The sequence below is a fragment of the Heptranchias perlo genome, chromosome 14 (genome assembly GCF_035084215.1).
Source record: "Heptranchias perlo isolate sHepPer1 chromosome 14, sHepPer1.hap1, whole genome shotgun sequence".
Taxonomy (NCBI): Eukaryota; Metazoa; Chordata; class Chondrichthyes; order Hexanchiformes; family Hexanchidae; genus Heptranchias; species Heptranchias perlo.
In genome coordinates, this window is record NC_090338.1 from 57,582,405 (window position 1) to 57,602,979 (window position 20,575).

General features: G+C 47.8%; 1 protein-coding gene across 1 annotated transcript in view; it reads right to left on the minus strand.

The window, feature by feature from the left end:
* LOC137332220 (histone-lysine N-methyltransferase, H3 lysine-36 specific-like) overlaps positions 1-20,575 on the minus strand; it is a 205,674-nt gene that overhangs the window by 89,482 nt on the left and 95,617 nt on the right. The window contains exon 10 of the mRNA XM_067995913.1: positions 9,263-11,120. Coding sequence (XP_067852014.1) covers positions 9,263-11,120 — 1,858 coding nt within the window. The remainder of the gene's footprint in view (positions 1-9,262; positions 11,121-20,575) is intronic.

A 20,575-nucleotide genomic window follows, 5' to 3' on the forward strand; every position in this document is an offset into this window, starting at 1 on the left:
CTGCAGAATACCCAGCCTCTGACCTGCTCTTGTAGCCACAGTATTTATATGGCTGGTCCAGTTAAGTTTCTGGTCAATGTTGACCCCCAGGATGTTGATGGTGGGTGATTCGACGATGGTAATGCCGTTGAATGTCAAGGAGAGGTGGTTAGACTCTCTTATTGGAGATGGTCATTGCCTGGCACTTGTCTGGCGATAATGTTACTTGCCACTTATCAGCCCATGCCTGGATGTTGTCCAGGTCTTGCTGCATGCGGGCACGGACTGCTTCATTATTTGAGGGGTTGTAAATGGAACTGAACACTGTGCAATCATCAGCGAACATCCCCATTTCTGACCTTATGATGGAGGGAAGGTCATTGATGAAGCAGCTGAAGATGGTTGGGCTTAGGACACTGCCCTGAGGAACAGCAATGTCCTGGGGCTGAGATGATTGGCTTCCAACAACCACTACCATCTTCCTTTGTGCTATGTATGACTCCAGCCACTGGAGAGTTTTCCCCCGATTCCCATTGACTTCAATTTTACTAGGGCTTCAGCTTACCTGGAAGTGCTTAATGCTGGCAACTGGGAGAGTGCAAAATTCCTGTCTTTAATATGTCACCAAAAAAGTATACAGGAGTAAAAAATATAATTTAACCCAGAATTCCCACTAGATATCACTGTTAATTCTGGATTGGGGTAAGAGAACCCAGTTACCCAATGAAGGCTCTGCATTCAGCGTAGTTAATACCTCATTTCCACAGGAAAAGTGAAGAAGATGTTGTTCCTTGCAAGCATAATGACGATTACTTCCCCAGTACATGCAGATTGCCTGAAGTGTTAAATATTTCCAGGGGTGGCTTGGAAGGATCTGCTAGCATAAAGCTTCATGCTGCAATAATCTTCATTTCTACAGGAATAAGTGTCTCTGATCAAGACTTGTGCAGAAGATGGCATAAATCTGTGGCAGTTTGTCTTGGTATAGCAGAGGCGGTAAAGAAAGGACCTCTCCAACAAATTTTACTAAGGTGAAAAGTGATTTAGCAAAGGTGGACTGGAAACAGCTACTTGAAAGTAAATCAGTGTCAGAGCAGTGGGGGCATTCAAGGAGTTCAGAGCAAACATGTTTCCACAAAGAAAAAGGGTGGGATTATTTAAAGCCCCCTGGATGACAAGGAGCTTACATGGTAAAATAAGGCAAAAAATGGAAGCTTATATCAGATACTGAGAGCTCAATACAGGGTTAAAATTAAAAAGAAAATTAGGAAAGCAAAGAGAGGGCATGAAAAAATACTGGCAAGTAAAATTAAGGAAAACCCAAAAATATTTGATAAATACATAAAGAGCAAGAGGATAACGAAGGAAAGAGTAGGGCCTATTAGAGACCAAAAAGGTAATTTATGTGTGGGAATGATTCTTAATGAATACTTTGGGGCCGATTTTCAGATAGCACAGTGGGTGCATTGGAGGTGGGGGGGGGGTTGGGTTCCTAAAATCATAGAAGTCCAGGGCGGGTTCGGAGCCCGGCTCCAACCCGTTGACTTCCGGGTTCCACCGTGACGCATTCGGGTGTGCGCATGCCTCCCGAACGCGGGAGTCCCACCGGCAATTAAAGCCGGTGGGATGATAATTTCCATACTTTGACAGATAGTCAAAGTACTTGAAATATCAGATTGAGTAGACATTTTGGCAGGGGTGCAATTTTGAAGGATACTCAGCATGTTTGCAGTGCTTTGGGAAACACTTCCTGTTGCAACAGACGTGTTTCAGCCTGCAGCCAGTGGGATGCAAATGATTATTTGACAGGTGGGGAGAAAACCTCATTTATTGCAGCAGGGCACTCTGTCACTTCAGACAAAGTTATGGCTGCAATACCTTTGTGTTTTCACTCAAAATTCATACTTTGCACCCAAAACTCTGCTGTGCAAACATATTTACCTACTTTGCGGACCCCCTCAAACTCACACTATCAGGATGGAGGGCGCCATGACTGCATTCACCACTACACCTGAGGACGAGCAACATCACCAGCCTCGCCAGGCACGGCGTCCACCTCCGTCACGTGGAGCTCCACAACACAGTGCTACACCTCAGGCATCTACACAACAGCACGGAGGGCAACAGAGAAAGCGACGTCGCAGGAGGCACTACCCTCGCAACAGGGTCTACAGACCGAGGCTCACTTTCCAGGACCTCTCTGAGGAGCAGTGTATACGGAGGCTCAGAGTCAGTCGCCACGTAGTCGCAGACATCTGCAGCCTCCTTCATGCTGAGCTGCTCCCGGCTGGGCCGGGCAGCATCTTCTTACCTGTCGGGGTCAGTCACCAACTTCTTCGTCTCCGGTTCATTCCAGGGTGCCACCAGGGACATCGTCGAGGTCTCTCAGTCGTCTGCACACAAGTGCATAAGGCAGGTCACCGACGGCTTGTTTTGCAGGGCCTCACACTACATCAACTTCCCCATGGACGACCTCAGCCAGACAGAGAGGGCAATGGGATTCCACAATGTGGCTGGTTTCCAACAGAGCAGGGTGTAATCGATTGCACCCAGATAGGCATATGAGCACCTCCACACAAACCAGGACTGTTCATCTACAGGAAGGGCGATCACTCTGTTGGCCAGAGGCTGCAGAAACCTATTGAGGTTAATTCGAATTGCTAACAAAGACACTGACTTTTGAATTGGGGTGACCTGGAGTTCAGTCACTGGTCTGAACTGGCCAGAACCGGTTTGAATTCGTTCCGCTTCTTACAGGGACAAAGGAACTGTGATGAGACACCAGTCCTTATTTAGAAAAGGAATATGAGGTGATGCTACCTAGGCCCTTGGAACAATCAGGGGATGACATCGATCACTCCAGCAACTTTGAGCCAACCAGAGAAGACAGCATCATTCGAAAAGACAGACTTGGGAATAAAACTGAAGAATTGCTGGCTTGGTCCCAGTTTTGTTTGTGAGGGAGACTCCGGAGACTAACCCTCGTGGAAGTGGGAACCCTACGTCAGGGACGTAGAGACTACGTCGGGAGTGAGAAAGAGAATTGCCTGGCCAGTAGTATCTCTCCTTTCCGGGTAATATAATATCCTTTCTATTCTGTGACCACTCGGGGAGTGTTCGTCAGAAAAACCTAGTGGGTGTGCGTTTAAATCCTAATACTCGGAGTGTTAGTCAGCTAGTGGGTGTGCGTTTAAATCCTAGTTTGAGTATAAAACTGTATAACCTGCTGTAAACTGCATGCCTATATCTAACTAGACGTATAGGCGGTATGTACATGATCTAATAATGTTAATAAAGCGAATTGAGAATTAAGAGAGAATTGACTCTTCCTCTGTGTACTAAGCCAAAACTGTTAACCGGTGACTTCCGGTCAACAACTCCATCAACACTCAAGCTCACCTGTGACCACCGCAAGAGATTCCTTCACGTGTGCGCCAGATACCCTGGCGGCTGCCATGATTCCTTCATCATCCGGGAGTCCAACATCCTGCCCCTCTTCCATGCACCGAACTCCTGTAAGGGATGGCTCCTCGGGGACAAGGGATACCCCCTGCACACGTGGCTCATTACTCCTCTGAAGAACCCCACCTCCGAGCAACAGCGTCGATATAACAACAGCCACATCGCTACCAGGTCTGCAATTGAGCATGCTATAGGGCTGCTCAAGATGCGCTTCAGGTGCCTTGATCATTCTGGGGAAGCACTTCAATACGCACCAGAAAGGGTGGGACGCATTATAGTCGTGTGTTGTGCCCTGCACAACATGGCGCAACAGAGAAGGGTGCTGCTTGCGGAGGCCCCATCCACATCTGCCACCCACAATAAGGAGAAGGAGGCAGAGCAGGAGCAACCCATGGGCAGAACAGCGGCTCACCTGGCTGCTTCTGAGGCAAGGGATCACTGATATGTGAAAGGTTCTCCTAGCATCAGACAGTGTGAAGAGTCCAGTCCTCACCACCTGGATAGAGCAGCGGCCACACCAGCCCACCCCACTCCCTGCACAAAACAGTCCTGCAATTACACAAACGCCCACTGTAGAATGACCCAATGGGTGGCATCAAGTGTGGGCGTTCATGGTGAACTTCATGAAAGGGCCTTATTACAGAATGGCCAAGACGTGGCAGTAGTGGTGACAATAATAATATTTAATGCGCGTTTAACAAAAAGCAAATATAAATAAAAAAACATGACAAACCGTCAAACACCCTTGTGCAACCCCTTTGTGCTTATAAAATCTTCGCTTTTCGCTTCCAACAACTTCTACGTGGTGCATCCCCTGTGGCTGCAGCAAAGGTAGTGGCAGGTTGCTCTTGTTCATGCCTTGACCGATTAGATGCTTTGGGCCTACACCCTCTGGGTTTCGCGGCCCATGAGGGCCCCTCCAAAGACTGCTCCACCTGCACCTGTGCAGGGGCAGACTCGGCCACCTGGAGAGGAGGCAGCATTGCAGATACTGGTTGACAGGGGGGCAACGGGTGAGACGTGGAAGCGCTTTGAGTGGCGTCCCCACTTCCAGGTCTCCTTTCGCTATCATCCCTCCCCTGGGCCAGGCCCACATCACTCCTACCACTCTGATGGACGACAGTTTGGAGGACATGTGTGAAGCTTTGTAAGGCCAGCGCTAGTGTATCTGCCTGCTTGTGTAAGGTGGCAGAATGTGGTTCACCCTGAGTCCGGATGGCCATTGTCAGGGCCTGAATGGACTCAATATGAGCCGTGCTTGAAGCTCCATGGAGGCTAGCCTTCCCTCCATCGCAGACATTCCCACACTTACCCGCGACACTATCTCAGAGATGCCCTCACATCCCTGTAACAGTATCTCAGAGATTCCCTCCCTTACCTCTGTCACCATTCCACTCATGCAGGAGTTGGACTTCTCCATCCTCTGCGTGATTGTGAAGAGTGCGCGCAGCACCTGTTCCAGCACCTTGCAAATGTGCTGCTGCCCCTCGATCACTCTCCTTTTAAAGGATGGCCCCCAGCGTTCAGCAATTGTGTCCAGCTGAGCAGAGCCTGGAGAGGAGTGCTCCCACCGACATGGACTCTCCACAGCTGCCCCTGCCACCAGTGTCTGCTCGTGCTCACATGTGTGGTAACTCACCATGTGCGACCCCAACTAACTGTGGACTGGGACCCACCAAACTGTGTGTATCTGCGCTGGTGGATGGCTCACTCAGATGTGACGGTGCACCCTCAGCGGCCAGCAGGTCCTCTGAGGACTCGCCCTCCGCCGTCACAGCGGTCGCTGAAGGCCCTGTATGAGAACAGGAGGCAATATAAGCATAATCACAGATGTTGAGGTGCTGAAGATGGCAAGGCATGTTAACATCAATTCATATTGTGTGCGCTGAATGTTAAAGTTCTGTCACCAGACGTTTGTCAGGTGCCAGTCTCGGCATCCCCGACGGGCAGACATTCGAGGGTGCAGCTCAGCTCCAGCGCCTCCTGCTTCGCGTCTGTGAGGACGACTATCTTTTGCAGACCCCACTCTGGTCCTCGCTCTCTCCCGTGCATTCTGGGCTCTCTTCTCCTATAAGGGGAGAAAGTACAGACGCATGAGTGATGGTGACGTGGCCAACCGATGAATGCATTGGTTTGGGTGCGGCTGACCGTGAAAGAGATGCATCAGAGAGTGAGTATGAGACAGACCCATGACATTGTATGAGGATTGGGTTGAATTATAGTGGAGAGGTATGTAATGGGGAGGTGAGGAAGTGCAGGTAAGTTGAGGATGAGCTTTGAGTGGGTGCGAGGATTGATGTGAAGAGTAGTGTTGGCAGTGCAGAAAGGGTTGGGGGGTGGGGGCGGTGATATGGAAGACGGAATGTAGGAGAATGAGTAAGTGTACTCACTTTGGCTGACCTAGTTAGGTCATTGAAGCGCTTCCTGCACTGGATCCAGGTGCGGGAGATGTTGCTGCTGTTGGTGACCTCCTCTACCACCTCGAGCCAGGCCTTCTTGGTGGCAGAGGCAGGCCACTTCCTCCCGTCCGCCGGGTAGAACACATCCCCCCTCCTCCTCCTCACCCCATCCAGTAGCACCTGGAGTGAGGTATCACTAAACCTAGGAGCAGTCTTTCTCCTATGGTGCTCCATTGTGCTATTTGGACTTTTGCTCCAGGAGCAGCCATTGGAGGACTGCCCCTTTAAATAGAGCTCCTCCAGCTGACAGCCTGTGATGCGGGTGCGCAGTCCGCCCGCTGCACAGCTTTCCGACCACGTTAAGTGGCTCCAATTTACTCGCGATCGCATGGGGGAACGGACAGATTTTATTGGTCAGGTTACCCATGTGCCCAATCGCCCCCCCGCTGCCATCCCGCCTCCCTGCTAATATCGGGGCCTTTGTGTCTGTCTTCACAAAAGAGGGAGACGATGCAGAGATTGTAGTTAAGGAGGAGGAGAAGTGTGAAATATTAGACGGGATAAACATAGTGAGAGAGGAAGTATTAAAGGGTTTAGCATCTTTGAAAGTAGATAAATCACCAGGCCCGGATGAAATGTATCCCAGGCTGTTAAGAGAAGCAAAGGAGGAAATAGCAGAGGCTCTGACCATCATTTTCTAATCCTCCCTGGATACAGGCGTGGTGCCGGAGGATTGGAGGGCTGCCAACGTTTAAAAAGGGAGAAAAAGATGGAACGAGAAATTATAGGCCTGTCAATCTAACCTTGGTGCTGGGTAAATTATTGGAATCAATTCTGAGGGACAGCATAAATCGTCATTTAGAAATACACAGGTTAATCAAGGACAGTCAGCATGGATTTGTTAAGGGAAGGTCGTGTCTGACTAATTTGATTGAATTTTTTGAGCGGGTAACAAGGAAGGCCGATGAGGGTAACGTGTTTGATGTAGTGTACATGGATTTTAGTAAGGCTTTTGACAAGGTACCACATAGCAGACTTGTCAAAAAAGTAAAAGCCCATGGGACCCAAGGGAAAGTGGCTAGTTGGATCCAAAATTGGCTCAGTGGCAGGAAGCAAAGGGTAATGGTTGACGGGTGCTTTTGTGACTGGAAGAGGTTCCGCGAGGTTCAGTGCTAGGTCCCTTGCTTTTTGTGGTATATATTAATGATTTGGACTTGTTTGTGGGGGCTTGATTAAAAAGTTTGCAGATGATACAAAAATTGGCTGTGTGGTTGATAGTGAGGAAGAAAGCTGTAGGCTGCAGGAAGATATCAATGGACTGGTCAGGTGGGCAGAAAAGTGGCAAATGGAATTCAATCGGTAGAAGTGTGAGGTAATGCATTTGGGGCTGGCAAACAAGGTAAGAGAGTACACAATAAATGGAAGGATACTGAGAGATGTAGAGGAACAAAGGGACCTTGGAGTGCATGTCCACAGATCCCTAAAGGTAGCAGGACAGGTAGATAAGGTGGTTAAAAAGGCATACGGGATACTTTCCTTTATTAGTCAAGGCACAGAATATAAGAGCAGGGAGGTTATGCTAGAACTGTATAAAACATTGGTTAGGCCATAGCTTCAGTACTGCGTACAGTTCTGGTCACTACATTACAGGAAAGATGTGATTGTACCAGATAGGGCGCAGAGGAGATCTACAAGGATGTTGCCAGGGCTGGAGAATTTTAGCTATGAGCAAAGATTGGATAGGTTGGGGTTGTTTTCTTTGGAATAAAGGAGGCTGAGGGGAGATTTAATTCAGGTATATAAAATTATGACGGGACTAGATAGAGTGGATAGGGAGGAGAGGGGTCAGTGATCAGGAGGCATAGATTTAAAGTAACTGGTAGAAGGATTAGAGGGGAGCCGAGGAGAATTTTTTTCACCCAGAGGGTGGTGGGTGTCTGGAACTCAATGCCTGAAAGGTTGGTAGAGGCAGAAATCCTCAACTCATTTAAAAAGTACCTGGATGCGCACTTGATGTGCCGTAACCGACAGGGCTACGGATCGAGTACCGGAAAGTGAGATTAAGCTGGAAAACTCTTTCTCGGCAGGCACGGACACAATGGGCCGAATGGCCTCCTTCTGTGCCGTAACTTTCTACGATTTTATATCCAGGTACAAGTCCGGAAGAGTGACGGTTGAGCCAAAACACCTCTGAGGTTATTGCATCTCTACTTGTTGGCCCTTCATGAATGATCTTCAGCTCAATTATGCAGTGGGTTCAGAACTCCCAAACAAATACCCCTCATCACCTTTTTGTAAGGTGCAACGTCAAAGCCACAGTAACCAACAATAATGGAAACAAGTACTGGCAGGGAAAAACCGAAAGGTGCAAAAATGAAGGACTACCCAGCAAAACCAACTAGTGCAAGAAGCAAAATGCAGCAAATGATCGAGGTAAAACTTACCTTCTCAGTTTAAAAAGCCTGCGACAGCAGGTGAGATCCCAGGACTCTTGTTGTGCTTACTCATTATGGGTGAGGGCTGCACTGCAGGCAGAGCCTCATCTGAAGATGTACAATTTGGCACGGGACAGTTAATTATTGCAGTTAAATATTAAAATGAGGCCACGCATTCCAGTAGCGCAGCCACATTATTTCCACCCAAATCATCCAATGGAATAGTGGGGGACATGCGAAGTCGGTTGTCCAATTTTTCAAACCACACCCACTGAACGTAAGGTCCCACACTGCTAGCACAGCTTCACAAAATTTGACCCAATATGCAGTCTTGGCAGAGCCTTCAGCCACCTCGGCCCTATTCTACAAAAATCCCTCTCTAAACCACTCTACTCCTCTATAATTCTCTTACCTTTGAAATCTTCTTTAAAAAAAAACATCTTTTCGACTAAGCTTTCTGTCACTTCTCCTGAATCTGCCACAATAGCTCTGCGTCAATTTCTTTGCTCCTTCTTTCGATTTCTTTGATACTATTTTTCTTCCTACCTCCGTAAAGGACTTAGAAAATTTCCCTATATTAAAGGAAATTTTTGTTGTTGGTGCTTTGTAAAAATAAAATGGGACTTCAAAAGACAAAGTATAACTGGCTTGCTATTTGGAAGGGCAGCTTTCTATTAGATTTTATTATTTGATTTTAATGATGCAGACACAATCCTTAAGGCAGAGGAACGTGATCTCGTTTTAGCTTCTAAGTTATCCCATGTTAGCTCTGAAATTGGGGAAACGCACAATAACAGTACCAATTAGGAAATACTGGCAGCTATGGGGAAACAAAGTGTTTATTTCAAAGAAAAGAGAGTAAATTTATAGATTTACAAAATAAATCTAGAGAATGTGTTTAGGCCCTGCAGGATTATGTTTTTTGGAAAATTAATTAATTAATTTCACTCTAGAACTTGCACAAAATATTGTGAAAAATATTCCTACCAGGTGAAGTGACCAGTTGTGTAAATATCGTCTCTGCTTTAGCCTCAAATGCCGGTTGTGGTGTAGGATAAATCTGTTGAGTATTCAGATGGTTTCTACGTTGCCATCTCTTCTGTATAGTGCTGCCTGTTTTACACTGCTGTGATTCTGCTTGTTGTGTTGAACTTTCTACAGCTATGGGTAGAGCCACTTCTACTGCTGGTGTGGGTGGGGAACATTCTATTGCTGAAGTAGACAGGTCCTCTGTTGCAGGTGAGAACTGGAACTGTTTCTTTGCAGGTAAGGACTGGGATTGATCTTCTGCAGGTGTGGACTGTGACTGTTTTGCTGCAGGTGTGGACTGTGACTGTTCTGCTGCAGGCGTGGACTGGCATTGCTCCGCTGCATGAATGTGTTGGGATCTCTCCACTGCAGGCGACGGCTGGGATCTCTCCACTGCAGGCGACGGCTGGGGTCTCTCCACTGCAGGCGACGGCTGGGGTCTCTCCACTGCAGGCGACGGCTGGGGTCTCTCCACTGCAGGCGACGGCTGGGGTCTCTCCACTGCAGGCGACGGCAGGGGTCTCTCCACTGCAGGCGACGGCTGGGGTCTCTCCACTGCAGGCGACGGCTGGGGTCTCTCCACTGCAGGCGACGGCTGGGGTCTCTCCACTGCAGGCGACGGCAGGGGTCTCTCCACTGCAGGCGACGGCAGGGGTCTCTCCACTGCAGGCGACGGCTGGGGTCTCTCCACTGCAGGCGACGGCTGGGGTCTCTCCACTGCAGGCGACGGCTGGGGTCTCTCCACTGCAGGCGACGGCAGGGGTCTCTCCACTGCAGGCGACGGCAGGGGTCTCTCCACTGCAGGCGACGGCAGGGGTCTCTCCACTGCAGGCGACGGCAGGGGTCTCTCCACTGCAGGCGACGGCAGGGGTCTCTCCACTGCAGGCGACGGCAGGGGTCTCTCCACTGCAGGCGACGGCAGGGGTCTCTCCACTGCAGGCGACGGCAGGGGTCTCTCCACTGCAGGCGACGGCAGGGGTCTCTCCACTGCAGGCGACGGCAGGGGTCTCTCCACTGCAGGCGACGGCAGGGGTCTCTCCACTGCAGGCGACGGCAGGGGTCTCTCCACTGCAGGCGACGGCTGGGATCTCTCCACTGCAGGCGACGGCTGGGATCTCTCCACTGCAGGCGACGGCTGGGATCTCTCCACTGCAGGCGCGGGCTGGGAACTCTCCACTGCAGGCGACGGCTGGGATCTCTCCACTGCAGGCGACGGCTGGGATCTCTCCACTGCAGGCGACGGCTGGGATCTCTCCACTGCAGGCGACGGCTGGGATCTCTCCACTGCAGGCGACGGCTGGGATCTCTCCACTGCAGGCGACGGCTGGGATCTCTCCACTGCAGGCGACGGCTGGGATCTCTCCACTGCAGGCGACGGCTGGGATCTCTCCACTGCAGGCGCCGGCTGGGAACTCTCCACTGCAGGCGTCGGCTGGGATCTCTCCACTGCAGGCGACGGCTGGGATCTCTCCACTGCAGGCGTCGGCTGGGATCTCTCCACCGCAGGCTTGAACAAACATGGTTTCACTGTAGGTGTGGACATAACTGATTTTACCACAGATGTAGAGAGAGCTAGCTGTGCTATAGGCAAGGATTGACTATGGGCTGCTACAGGCACGTGTAAGGCTTGGTACAGTATAGATGTCGATGTGGCTGAGTCTATTGCAGGTATAGATGGGACCGTTTCTCTTGAAGGGGATGTCTGTGGACGATTCAAACCTTTTTTCTGCCGCCGCCTCTTTATTGCAGTATTGCAGCTTCTAGACTGCTGTGATTCTGTTCGTTGGGTTGTTTTTTCCAAATACTCTGCCAAGCCCTAAGAAATAAAATACAAAGAAATGGTATTGTGTTGGAGCAGTTAAAGAGATATAAAATTGTATGCATCATGCAAACAGAAAGTACAGAATATATTGTGACCAGCAAACATGACAGCAGAGTTTATGCTCTTAGTATAACCTCAAAATGTTGCTGGCCAGCTCTGCAACTAAGACACTACTTTGTTATTCAACCAACAATCATTTGCTTTTCGTGGTTATAGTTCCTCATTAAGAAACCTAACCTTATCCCTCACTTTTCTCCAACTATCATCTCATCTCCAGCCTTCTCTTTCTCTCCATTCTCCTGCAAGATGCTTTGATCCTCTCCCATCATTCCTTATTTGAGACTGTCCAACCTGGCTTTCGCCCCGCACAAAGTACTAAGACTGCGTTTCCCAAAGGAGCAAACAACATTCTGTGTGACTGTGATCATGGCTTTCTCCATCTTTTCTAATCCTCAACTTCTCCACTGCTTTCAACACTATTTATCATTCCATTCGCTTCAAACATCTGTACAGTCCACCTTTGTAGTACTGCTTTCCCTTGGTTCTGTTCATACTTGTTGCAGAGCAGGTGCTCAATTGCTTTCAGCAGCTTTTCCTCCTCTGAACACAACCCTAGAGGTCAATTCCTGATTCTTTTCTCTTTATCATATACTTACAACCCCCTAAAGGAAGCATAGCATTAGTTTCCACGTGCATGCGAATGACACCCTATCTTTCTCCCTCCTTCACTCCAGTTGCCGATCCAACAAGACCTCAATGACCCAAAATGTCCTCCAGCTGAAAGTTTGCAAAAATTAAACCATCCTTTTTGGCTCCTGTCATGACCCATGCGCTTCTGGATGACTCCATCAACATTTCTGACTGCCTTGGACTGAGCCAGATAGTGTGGATCGATTCTGAGCTCACCCCCTCCTCCACATCGACTTCACTGCAAAGTTGCTGTCTTCCACCTCTGCAATATTACCCAACTCTGTTCCTACCTCTCCTCTCGCTATCCTAGTCCGTACCTTCTTCATTTTGAGGCTCGAATTAATGCCAGCTTCTTTGCTTCGTCCTCCACAAGTTTCAATTCATTCAAAATGCTGCAGTTCACATCCTCATCCACACGAACTTCTACACTCCCATCACCACCATGCTCTCTGAACTCCACTGGCTTCTCTTGTTCCAGTGAGTTCACTTTGAAATTCTCATCTTTTTTAAAATCCATCCAAGACCTTACCTTGCCCTACTGTAGAGATTTGCTTATGTCTCATGTCTAGTGCTGCCAACCCCAGTTTGAAGTTTTCCTGGAAATTAGATCATGTGACAATTGCCCCGTAGACCTGATGAAAATTCCTAATGCAAACGTTAATCTGCGTTTTCTCTTTCAGATGCTGACATACTTGTTGTGCATTTCCGACACGTCTTGCACGCATCTTTTGTTCCTCTAATAGCTTCACTGACTCAAGCCCCACTCCAGTACTTGAGCACATAATCTAGGCTGACATCTCAGAGCAGTACTGACCGGATGCTGCATTGTTGGAGGCGTTATCTTTTGGATGAGATGTTAAACCAAGGCTGCATTTTCCTGTTCTGGTGAATGTAAAACATCCCATGGTGCTCTTTTCGAAAAGTAGTAGTAAATTTTCCCAGTATCCTGGCCAATATTTATTCCTCGTCCAACACCAGAAAAACAGATTAACTGATCATTCATCTCATTGCTATGCTTAAATTGTTTGCTGCATTTGTCTACAAAATAACTGTGACTACCCTTCAAAAGTATTTAATTGGTTGTGAATTGCTTTGTAACATCCTCAGGGTGCAAATTTGTTCTTTTCAATACTGGATTTCTCTTTATTCCTCACTCCCCTACTCCACCATTGTTCAGCTACTATGTACACTGACGACATCCAGCTCTCCCTCACCACCACTTCTCTCAACCCCTCCACTGTCTCTGATTCGTCATGCTGTCCGAATATCTCCTTATGTGTCCTGGTGTCAAATTTTGTTTGATAACGCTCATGAGATGCACCTTAGGACATTTTATTACATTAAAGGTGCTATATTATGTTAAAGGCTCTAGACCACATTACAGAGGAGAGATGAGAGTGACTGCCCTTGACATCAAGGCAGCGTGTGACCAAGTGTAGCATCAAGTAGCCCTTGTAAAACTAGGGGGGAAAACTCTCCAGTGGCTGGAGTCATACCTAGCACAAAGGAAGATGGTAGTGGTTGTTGGAGGCCAATCATCTCAGCCCCAGGACATCGCTGCAGGAGTTCCTCAGGGCAGTGTCCCAGGCCCCACCATCTTCAGCTGCTTCATCAATGACCTTCCCTCCATCATAAGGTCAGAAATGAGGATGTTCGCTGATGATTGCACAGTGTTCAGTTCCATTCGAAACCCCTCATGTAATGAAGCAGTCCATGCCCGCATGCAGCAAGACCTGGACAACATCCAGGCTTGGGCTGATAAGTGGCAAGTAACATTCGCGCCACACAAGTGCCAGGCAATGACCATCTCCAACAAGAGAGAGTCTAACCACCTCCCCTTGACATTCAACGGTATTACCATTGCCGAATCCTCAACCATCAACATCCTGGGAGTTACCATTAACCAGAAACTTAACTGGGCCGGCCACAAAATACTGTGGCTATAAGAGCAGGTCAGAGGCTGGGTATTCTGTAGTGATTGACTCACCTCCTGACTCCCCAAAGCCTTTCCACCATCTACAAGGCACAAGTCAGGAGTGTGATGGAATACTCTCCACTTGCTTGGATGAGTGCAGCTCCAACAACACTCAAGAAGCTCGACACCAGCCAGGACAAAGTAGCCCGCTTGATTGGTACCCCATCCACCACCCTAAACATTCACTCCCTTCACCATCGGCCCATCGGCGCACCGTGGCTGCAGTGTGTACCACCTACAGGATGCACTGCAACAACTCGCCAAGGCTTCTTCAGCAGTATCTCCCAAACCCGTGACCTCTACCAGCTAGAAGGACAAGGGAAGCAGGGGCATGGGAACACCACCACCTGCACGTTCTCCTCCAAGTCACACACCATCCCGTCTTGGAAATATATCACCATTCCTTCATCATCGCTAGGTCAAAATCCTTAAACTCCCTACCTAACTGTGGGAGAACCATCACCACACGGACTGCTGCGGTTCAAGAGGCGGCTCACCACCACCTTCTCAAGAGCAATTGGGGATGGGCAATAAATGCTGCCCTTGCAGCGGCGCCCACATCCCATGAACAAAAAAAAAAATATATATATATATACACACACATACATACATACACAGACTTATTTCCAACAACTAATAGAGGGTATACAATGGATGGTGATAGAGGAGCAAATTTGCAGGCAAATTACAGAAAGATGCAAAACTATAGAGTAGTGATAATGGGGGACTTCAATTATCCCAACATAGACGAGGATAGTAACAGTGTTTAGGGCAAAGGGGAGGAATTCCTGAACTGTGTACAAGAGAACTTTCTTGATCAGTGTTTTTCCAGCTCAACGAGAAAGGAAGCAGTGCTCGGTCTAGTTCTGGGGAATGAAGTGGGGCAGGTGGAGGATGTTTCAGTGGGGGAGCATTTGGGGAACAGTAATCATAATATCATTCGGTTTAGAATAGTTATGGAAAAGGACAAGGAATAATCAAATGTAAAAATATTTAACTGGAGAAGGGCTAATTTCAGTGAGTTAAAAAGAGATCTTGCCCCAGTGGATTGGAATCAAAAATTGGTCGGCAAGATAGTAATTGAACAATGGGAGGCCTTCAAGGCAGAGATGGGTCGGGTACAGAGTAGACACATTCCCGCAAGGGGATAAGGAAGGGCATCCAAAGCTAGAACTCCCTGGATGACTAAAGATATAAAGATTAAAATGAAACAGAAAAAGGAGGCTTATGACAAATGTAAGTTTCATAATATAGAGAACCACGCTAAATACAGCAAGTATAGAGCAGATCTAAAAAAGGAAATAAGAGGGCAAAGAGAGAGTATGAAAAAAGATTAGCAGATAACATAAAAGGGAACCCATAAACATATAAATAGTAAAAGGGTAGTCAAAGGAAGGGTGGGGCCGATTAGGGACAAAAAAGATCTTCTTGTGGAGGCAGAGGGTATGGCTGAGGTACTAAATGAATACTTCGCATTGGTCTTCATTACAGAAGAGGATGCTGCCAATGAAGCAATAAAGGAGGAAGTAGTAGTAATACTGGATAGGATAAAAATAGATACAGAGGAAGTACTGAAAAGATTGACAATACTCAAAGTAGAAAAGTCACCCAGTCCAGATGGGATGCACCCTAGGTTACTGAGGGAAGTAAGGGCAGAAATTGCAGAGGCTCTGGCCACAATCTTCCAATCCTCCTTAGATATGGGGCCGGTGCCAGAGGACTGGAGGATTGCAAATGTTACACTCCTGTCCAAAAAAAGGGGAGAGGGATAAATCTTGCAATTACAGGCCAGTCAGCCTAACGTTGCTGGTGGAGGAACTTTGAGACACAATAATCTGGGACAAAATTAATTGGCACTTGGAAAAGTATGGATTAATAAATGAAAGTCAGCTCGGATTTGTTAAAGGAAAATCATGTGTGATTAACTTGATTGAGTTCTTTGTTGAAATAGCAGAGAAGGTCGATGAGGGTAGTGTGGTTGATGTTATGAAAATGAACTTTCAAAAGGCATTTGATAAAGTATCACATTATCGATCTGTAGGCAAAATTAAAGCCCATAGGATTAAAGGGACAGTGGCAGCGTGGATACAATTTTGGCTAAGGGACAGAAAGCAGCGAGTAATGGTGAATGGTTGTTTTTCAGACTGAAGGGAAGTATACAGTGGTGTTCCCAGGGATCGGTATTAGGACCACTACTCTTTTTTATATATATTAATGACCTGGATTGGGGTATAGAGGGTATAATTTCAAAGTTTGCAGATGACACGAAACTCTGAAATAGGGAAACAATGTGGAGGATAGTAACAGACTTCTGGAGGACATGGACAGACTGGTGGAATGGGCAGACACATGGCAGATGAAATTTAATACAGAGAAGGGTGAAGTGATACATTTTGGTAGGAAGAACGAGGAAAGGCAATATAAGCTAAATGGTACAATTCTAAAGGGGGAACAGAGAGACCTGGGGGTGTACGTACATAAATCTTTGAAGGTGGCAGGATAAATTGAGACGGCTATTAAAAAAACATATGGGATTCTGGGCTTTATTAATAGAGGCATAGAGTACAAAAGCAGGGAAGTTATGCTAAACCTTTATAAAACATTGGCTAGGCCTCTGTTGGAGTATTGTATTCAATTCTGGGCACCACACTTTAGGACGGATGTTACAGCCTTAGAGGGTGCAGAAGAGATTTACTTGAATGATACCAGGGATGAGGGACTTCAGTTATTTGGAGAGACTGGGGTTGTTCTCCTTAGACCAGAGAAGGTTAAGAGGAGATTTGATAAGAGGTGTTCAAAATCATGAAGGGTTTTTATAACAGTAAAAAACGAGGAACTATTTCCAGTGGCAGAAGGATCAGTACCCAGAGGACACAGATTTAAGGTGATTGGCAAAAGAACCAGAAGTGACATGAGGAAGCATTTTTTTTTTTAAACGCAGCGAGTTGTTGTGATCTGGTATGCACTGCCTGAAAAGAGTGGTGGAAGCAGATTCAGTAATAACTTTCAAAAGAGAATTGGATAAATACTTGAAGGGGAAAAAATGACAGGGCTATGGGGAAAGAGCAGGAGAGTGGGACTAATGGGATAGCTCTACCAAAGAGCCGGCACAGGCACGATGGGCCGAATGGCCTCCTTCTGTGCTGTATCCTACTATGATACTATGAAATATGATTTTCATTCCCTTGGGTGAGGAGATCTGGTAAAGTTCAAAAAGTCACTAGTTGGAATATATCTTTGTACAGAAATAAATGGACCATTATCCAAACAAGGAAATTAATCACTGTCTCTTTAAAACATCCTCAACGGAGTCACAGGAATCACATGATTTCTCCCAGCTCATGCAAGACCATATTGTGGATTTCCTCCTCAGTTGTTTTAACAGTGATGATGGGAGTTCTCCCGGTGTCTTGGCAAAATACAATCCTCAACCAACACCACCAAAACAGATTGGGGTAAATTTTCAGATGGCCGAGCGGGTGCGTTCGTGGCGGGGGGCCTCCTAAAATTGGGGAGTCCCGGAGCGGGTCCGGAACCCGGCTCCAACCCACCCACTTCCGGGTTCCCCAATGACACGAATCGGTGCGTGCGCAGCCCCCACATGCGGGACTCCCACTGGCAATCAAAGCCGGCGGGATCCCACTTCAGATCATTATCTGGGTACTTGAGGTTGTTTACAGACCTCATTAGTTGGAGATTTTAGGAGGTTTCGGATTTTGTTCTACCCAGAGCATGTTTCCCACGCTGGGGGAAACTCTCCCTGTTTAAACAGACGTGTTGCAGCCAGCAGACAGTGGCAGCTGCAAAGGTCCATTTAACAGGTGTAGGGTAAACCTCATTCATTGCAACAGGGCACTCTGTCACCTCAGACAAAGTTTTGCCTGCCACACCGCTATCTCCACATTCCAAATTATTAAATCATACCCTACACTCTGCTGTCCAAACACATTTACCTACTTTGTGGACCCCTTCACACTCACACCATCAGGATAGGGGGTGGGGGGGGAGCGGAGTCCATTGCTGCATTCATCACTCCATTGGAGGACGAGCAACATCACCAGCCTCGTCAGGCATGCCGTCCACCTCTGCCACGTGGAGCTACATAACACAGTGCTGCGTAACAGGCACCTGCACAAAGTAGTCGTGCACTACACATACATCCACTGTAGGGTGACCCAATGGGTGGCATCAAGGATGTTCATGGGGAACCTCATGAAAGGGCATTATTGCACAAGCCAGTCAAGAATGGCCAAGACGAGGCAGTAGTAGTGACAATATAATATGTAATGTGAGTTGATCAGAAATCAAAAATAAGTAAAAACCATGACAAACCCTCAAAACACCCTTGTGCGTCCCCTTCATGCTCACGACACGTTTGCCTTACGCTTCCTACTACACATACGTGATGCATGCCCTGTGGCTGCAGCTCAGGTAGTGGCAGGTGGGGTGAGGCTGACCGTGAAAGAGCTGCATCAGAGGTATGAGACAGAGCCATGAGATTGTATGAGGATTGGATTGAGTGGTAGTGGTGGGATGAGTACTGGCAAGGTGAGTAAGTGCAGATAAGATGAGGATGAACTTTGAGTGGGTGTGAGGAGTGATGTGATCGAGTAATGCTGGCAGTGCAGAAGCAGATGTGGGGTGGGGGCGGTGATGTAGCAGAAGGAATGTAGGGGAATGAGTCAGTGTACTCACTTCGGCTGACCTACTTAGATTATTGAAGCGCCTCCTGCACTGTATGCAGGTGCGTGATATGTTGGTGGTGCTGGTGACCTCCTCTGCCACCTCGAGCCAGGCCTTCGTGGTGGCAGAGGCAGGCCACTTCCTCCCGGCCGCCGGGGAGAAGATCTCTGTCCTCCCCCTTCTCCTCATCCCATCCAGTAGGACCTGGAGTGAGGCATCATTAAACCTGGGAGCAGCCTTATCCCTGGGCTGCTCCCTGCTGTAATTTTGGCTCCTTTCTGCAGCATCAGTCAGTGGAGGATTTCCCCTTTAAATAGGACTCCTCCAGCTGACAGCCGGCGATGCGGGTGCGTAGTCCGCCCGCTGCGCAACTTTCCAGTGCAAAACCCGGAAGCCAAGGTAAGTGGCTTCAATTTACTTATGATCGCGTGGGGAAGCCACTGATTTTACTGGGCGAGTTACCCACACGCCCAGTCGACCCCCTGCTGGAAACCTGCCTCCCTCCTAACATCGGGCCCATTAACCATCATTTATCTCATTACTGTTGTGGGCACAAATTTGGCTATGTATTGGACATCCCTAGAACATGAAAGGTGCAATATAAAGGCAAGATCTTTCCTTTTAATACTGGACTTCTCCTTGTTCCTCGGTCGCTGTCCTCCATCACTGGTGGCCACTTGGTCAGTCACTACATTCATGCCCTCTGCATCTCCCTGTCCAGTTTCCTCTGATTTGTCACCTCCCTTCCTGCTTTTAAAAACCTCTTCAGATCACTTTTGCTTGACTGTGTCTTTAAGAATCAACAAATACACACACAGCAATAACAACTTGCATTTATTTAACGTGGTAAAATGCCCCAAGGTGCTTCACAGGAGCGGTTATCAAACAAAATTTGACACACATAAATGATAAGTTCCAAGTGCATAAGTTCAGATAAAATGAAAAAGAATAGGAGAAAGACAACATTATGTTAAGTATAGAGGTGGAAGCAAAATCATCAACAAGGACGGTGATCAAAAAACTGATGTTGGAGGCCAATCATCTTAGCCCCAGGACATTGCTGCAGGAGCTCCTCAGGACAGTGTCCTAGGCCCAACCATCTTCAGCTGCTTCATTAATGACCTTCCCTCCATCATAAGGTCAGAAATGGGGATGTTCGATGATGATTGCACAGTGTTCAGTTCCATTCGCAACCCCTCAGATAATGAAGCAGTCCGTGCCCGCATGCAGTAAGACCTGGACAACATCCAGCTTGGGCTGATAAATGGCAAGTAACATTCGTGCCAGACAAATGCCAGGCAATGACCATCTCCAACAGAGAGAGTCTAACCACCTCCCCTTGACATTCAAAGGCAAGACCATCGCCGAATTCCCCACCATCAACATCCTGGAGGTCACCATTGACCAGAAACTTAACTGGACTAGCCACATAAATACTGTGGCTACAAAAGCAGGTCAGAGGCTGGGTATTCTGCGGCGAGTGACTCAACTCCTGACTCCCCAAAGCATTTTCACCATCTACAAGGTAGAAGTCAGGAGTATGATGGAATACTCTCCACTTGCCTGGATGAGTGCAGCTTCAACAATACTCAAGAAGCTCAACACCATCCAGGACAAAGCAGCCCGCTTGATTGGTACCCCATCCACCATCCTAAACATTCAATCCCTTCACCATCAGCGCACCGTGGCTGCAGTGTATACCATCTACAGGATGCACTGCAGCAACGCGCCAAGGCTTCTTCGACAGCACCTCCCAAACCCGCGACCTCTATCACCTAGAAGGACAAGGGCAGCAGGCACATGGGCACAACACCACCTGCAAGTTCCCCTCCAAGTCGCACACCATCCCGATTTGGAAATATATCGCCGTTCCTTCATCGCCGCTGGGTCAAAATCCTGGAACTCCCTACCTAACAGCACTGTGGGAGAACCACCTTCTCAAGGGCAATTAGGGATGGGCAATAAATGCTGGCCTTGCCAGCGATGCCCACATCCCATGAATGAATAAAAAAAACTAGGTAATCCATATTGTTCTTCATTCATTCAACTCCACCTACAAATCAATTTACCAAGTGCAAAACTACTTGTTGTCTTAAGTAAT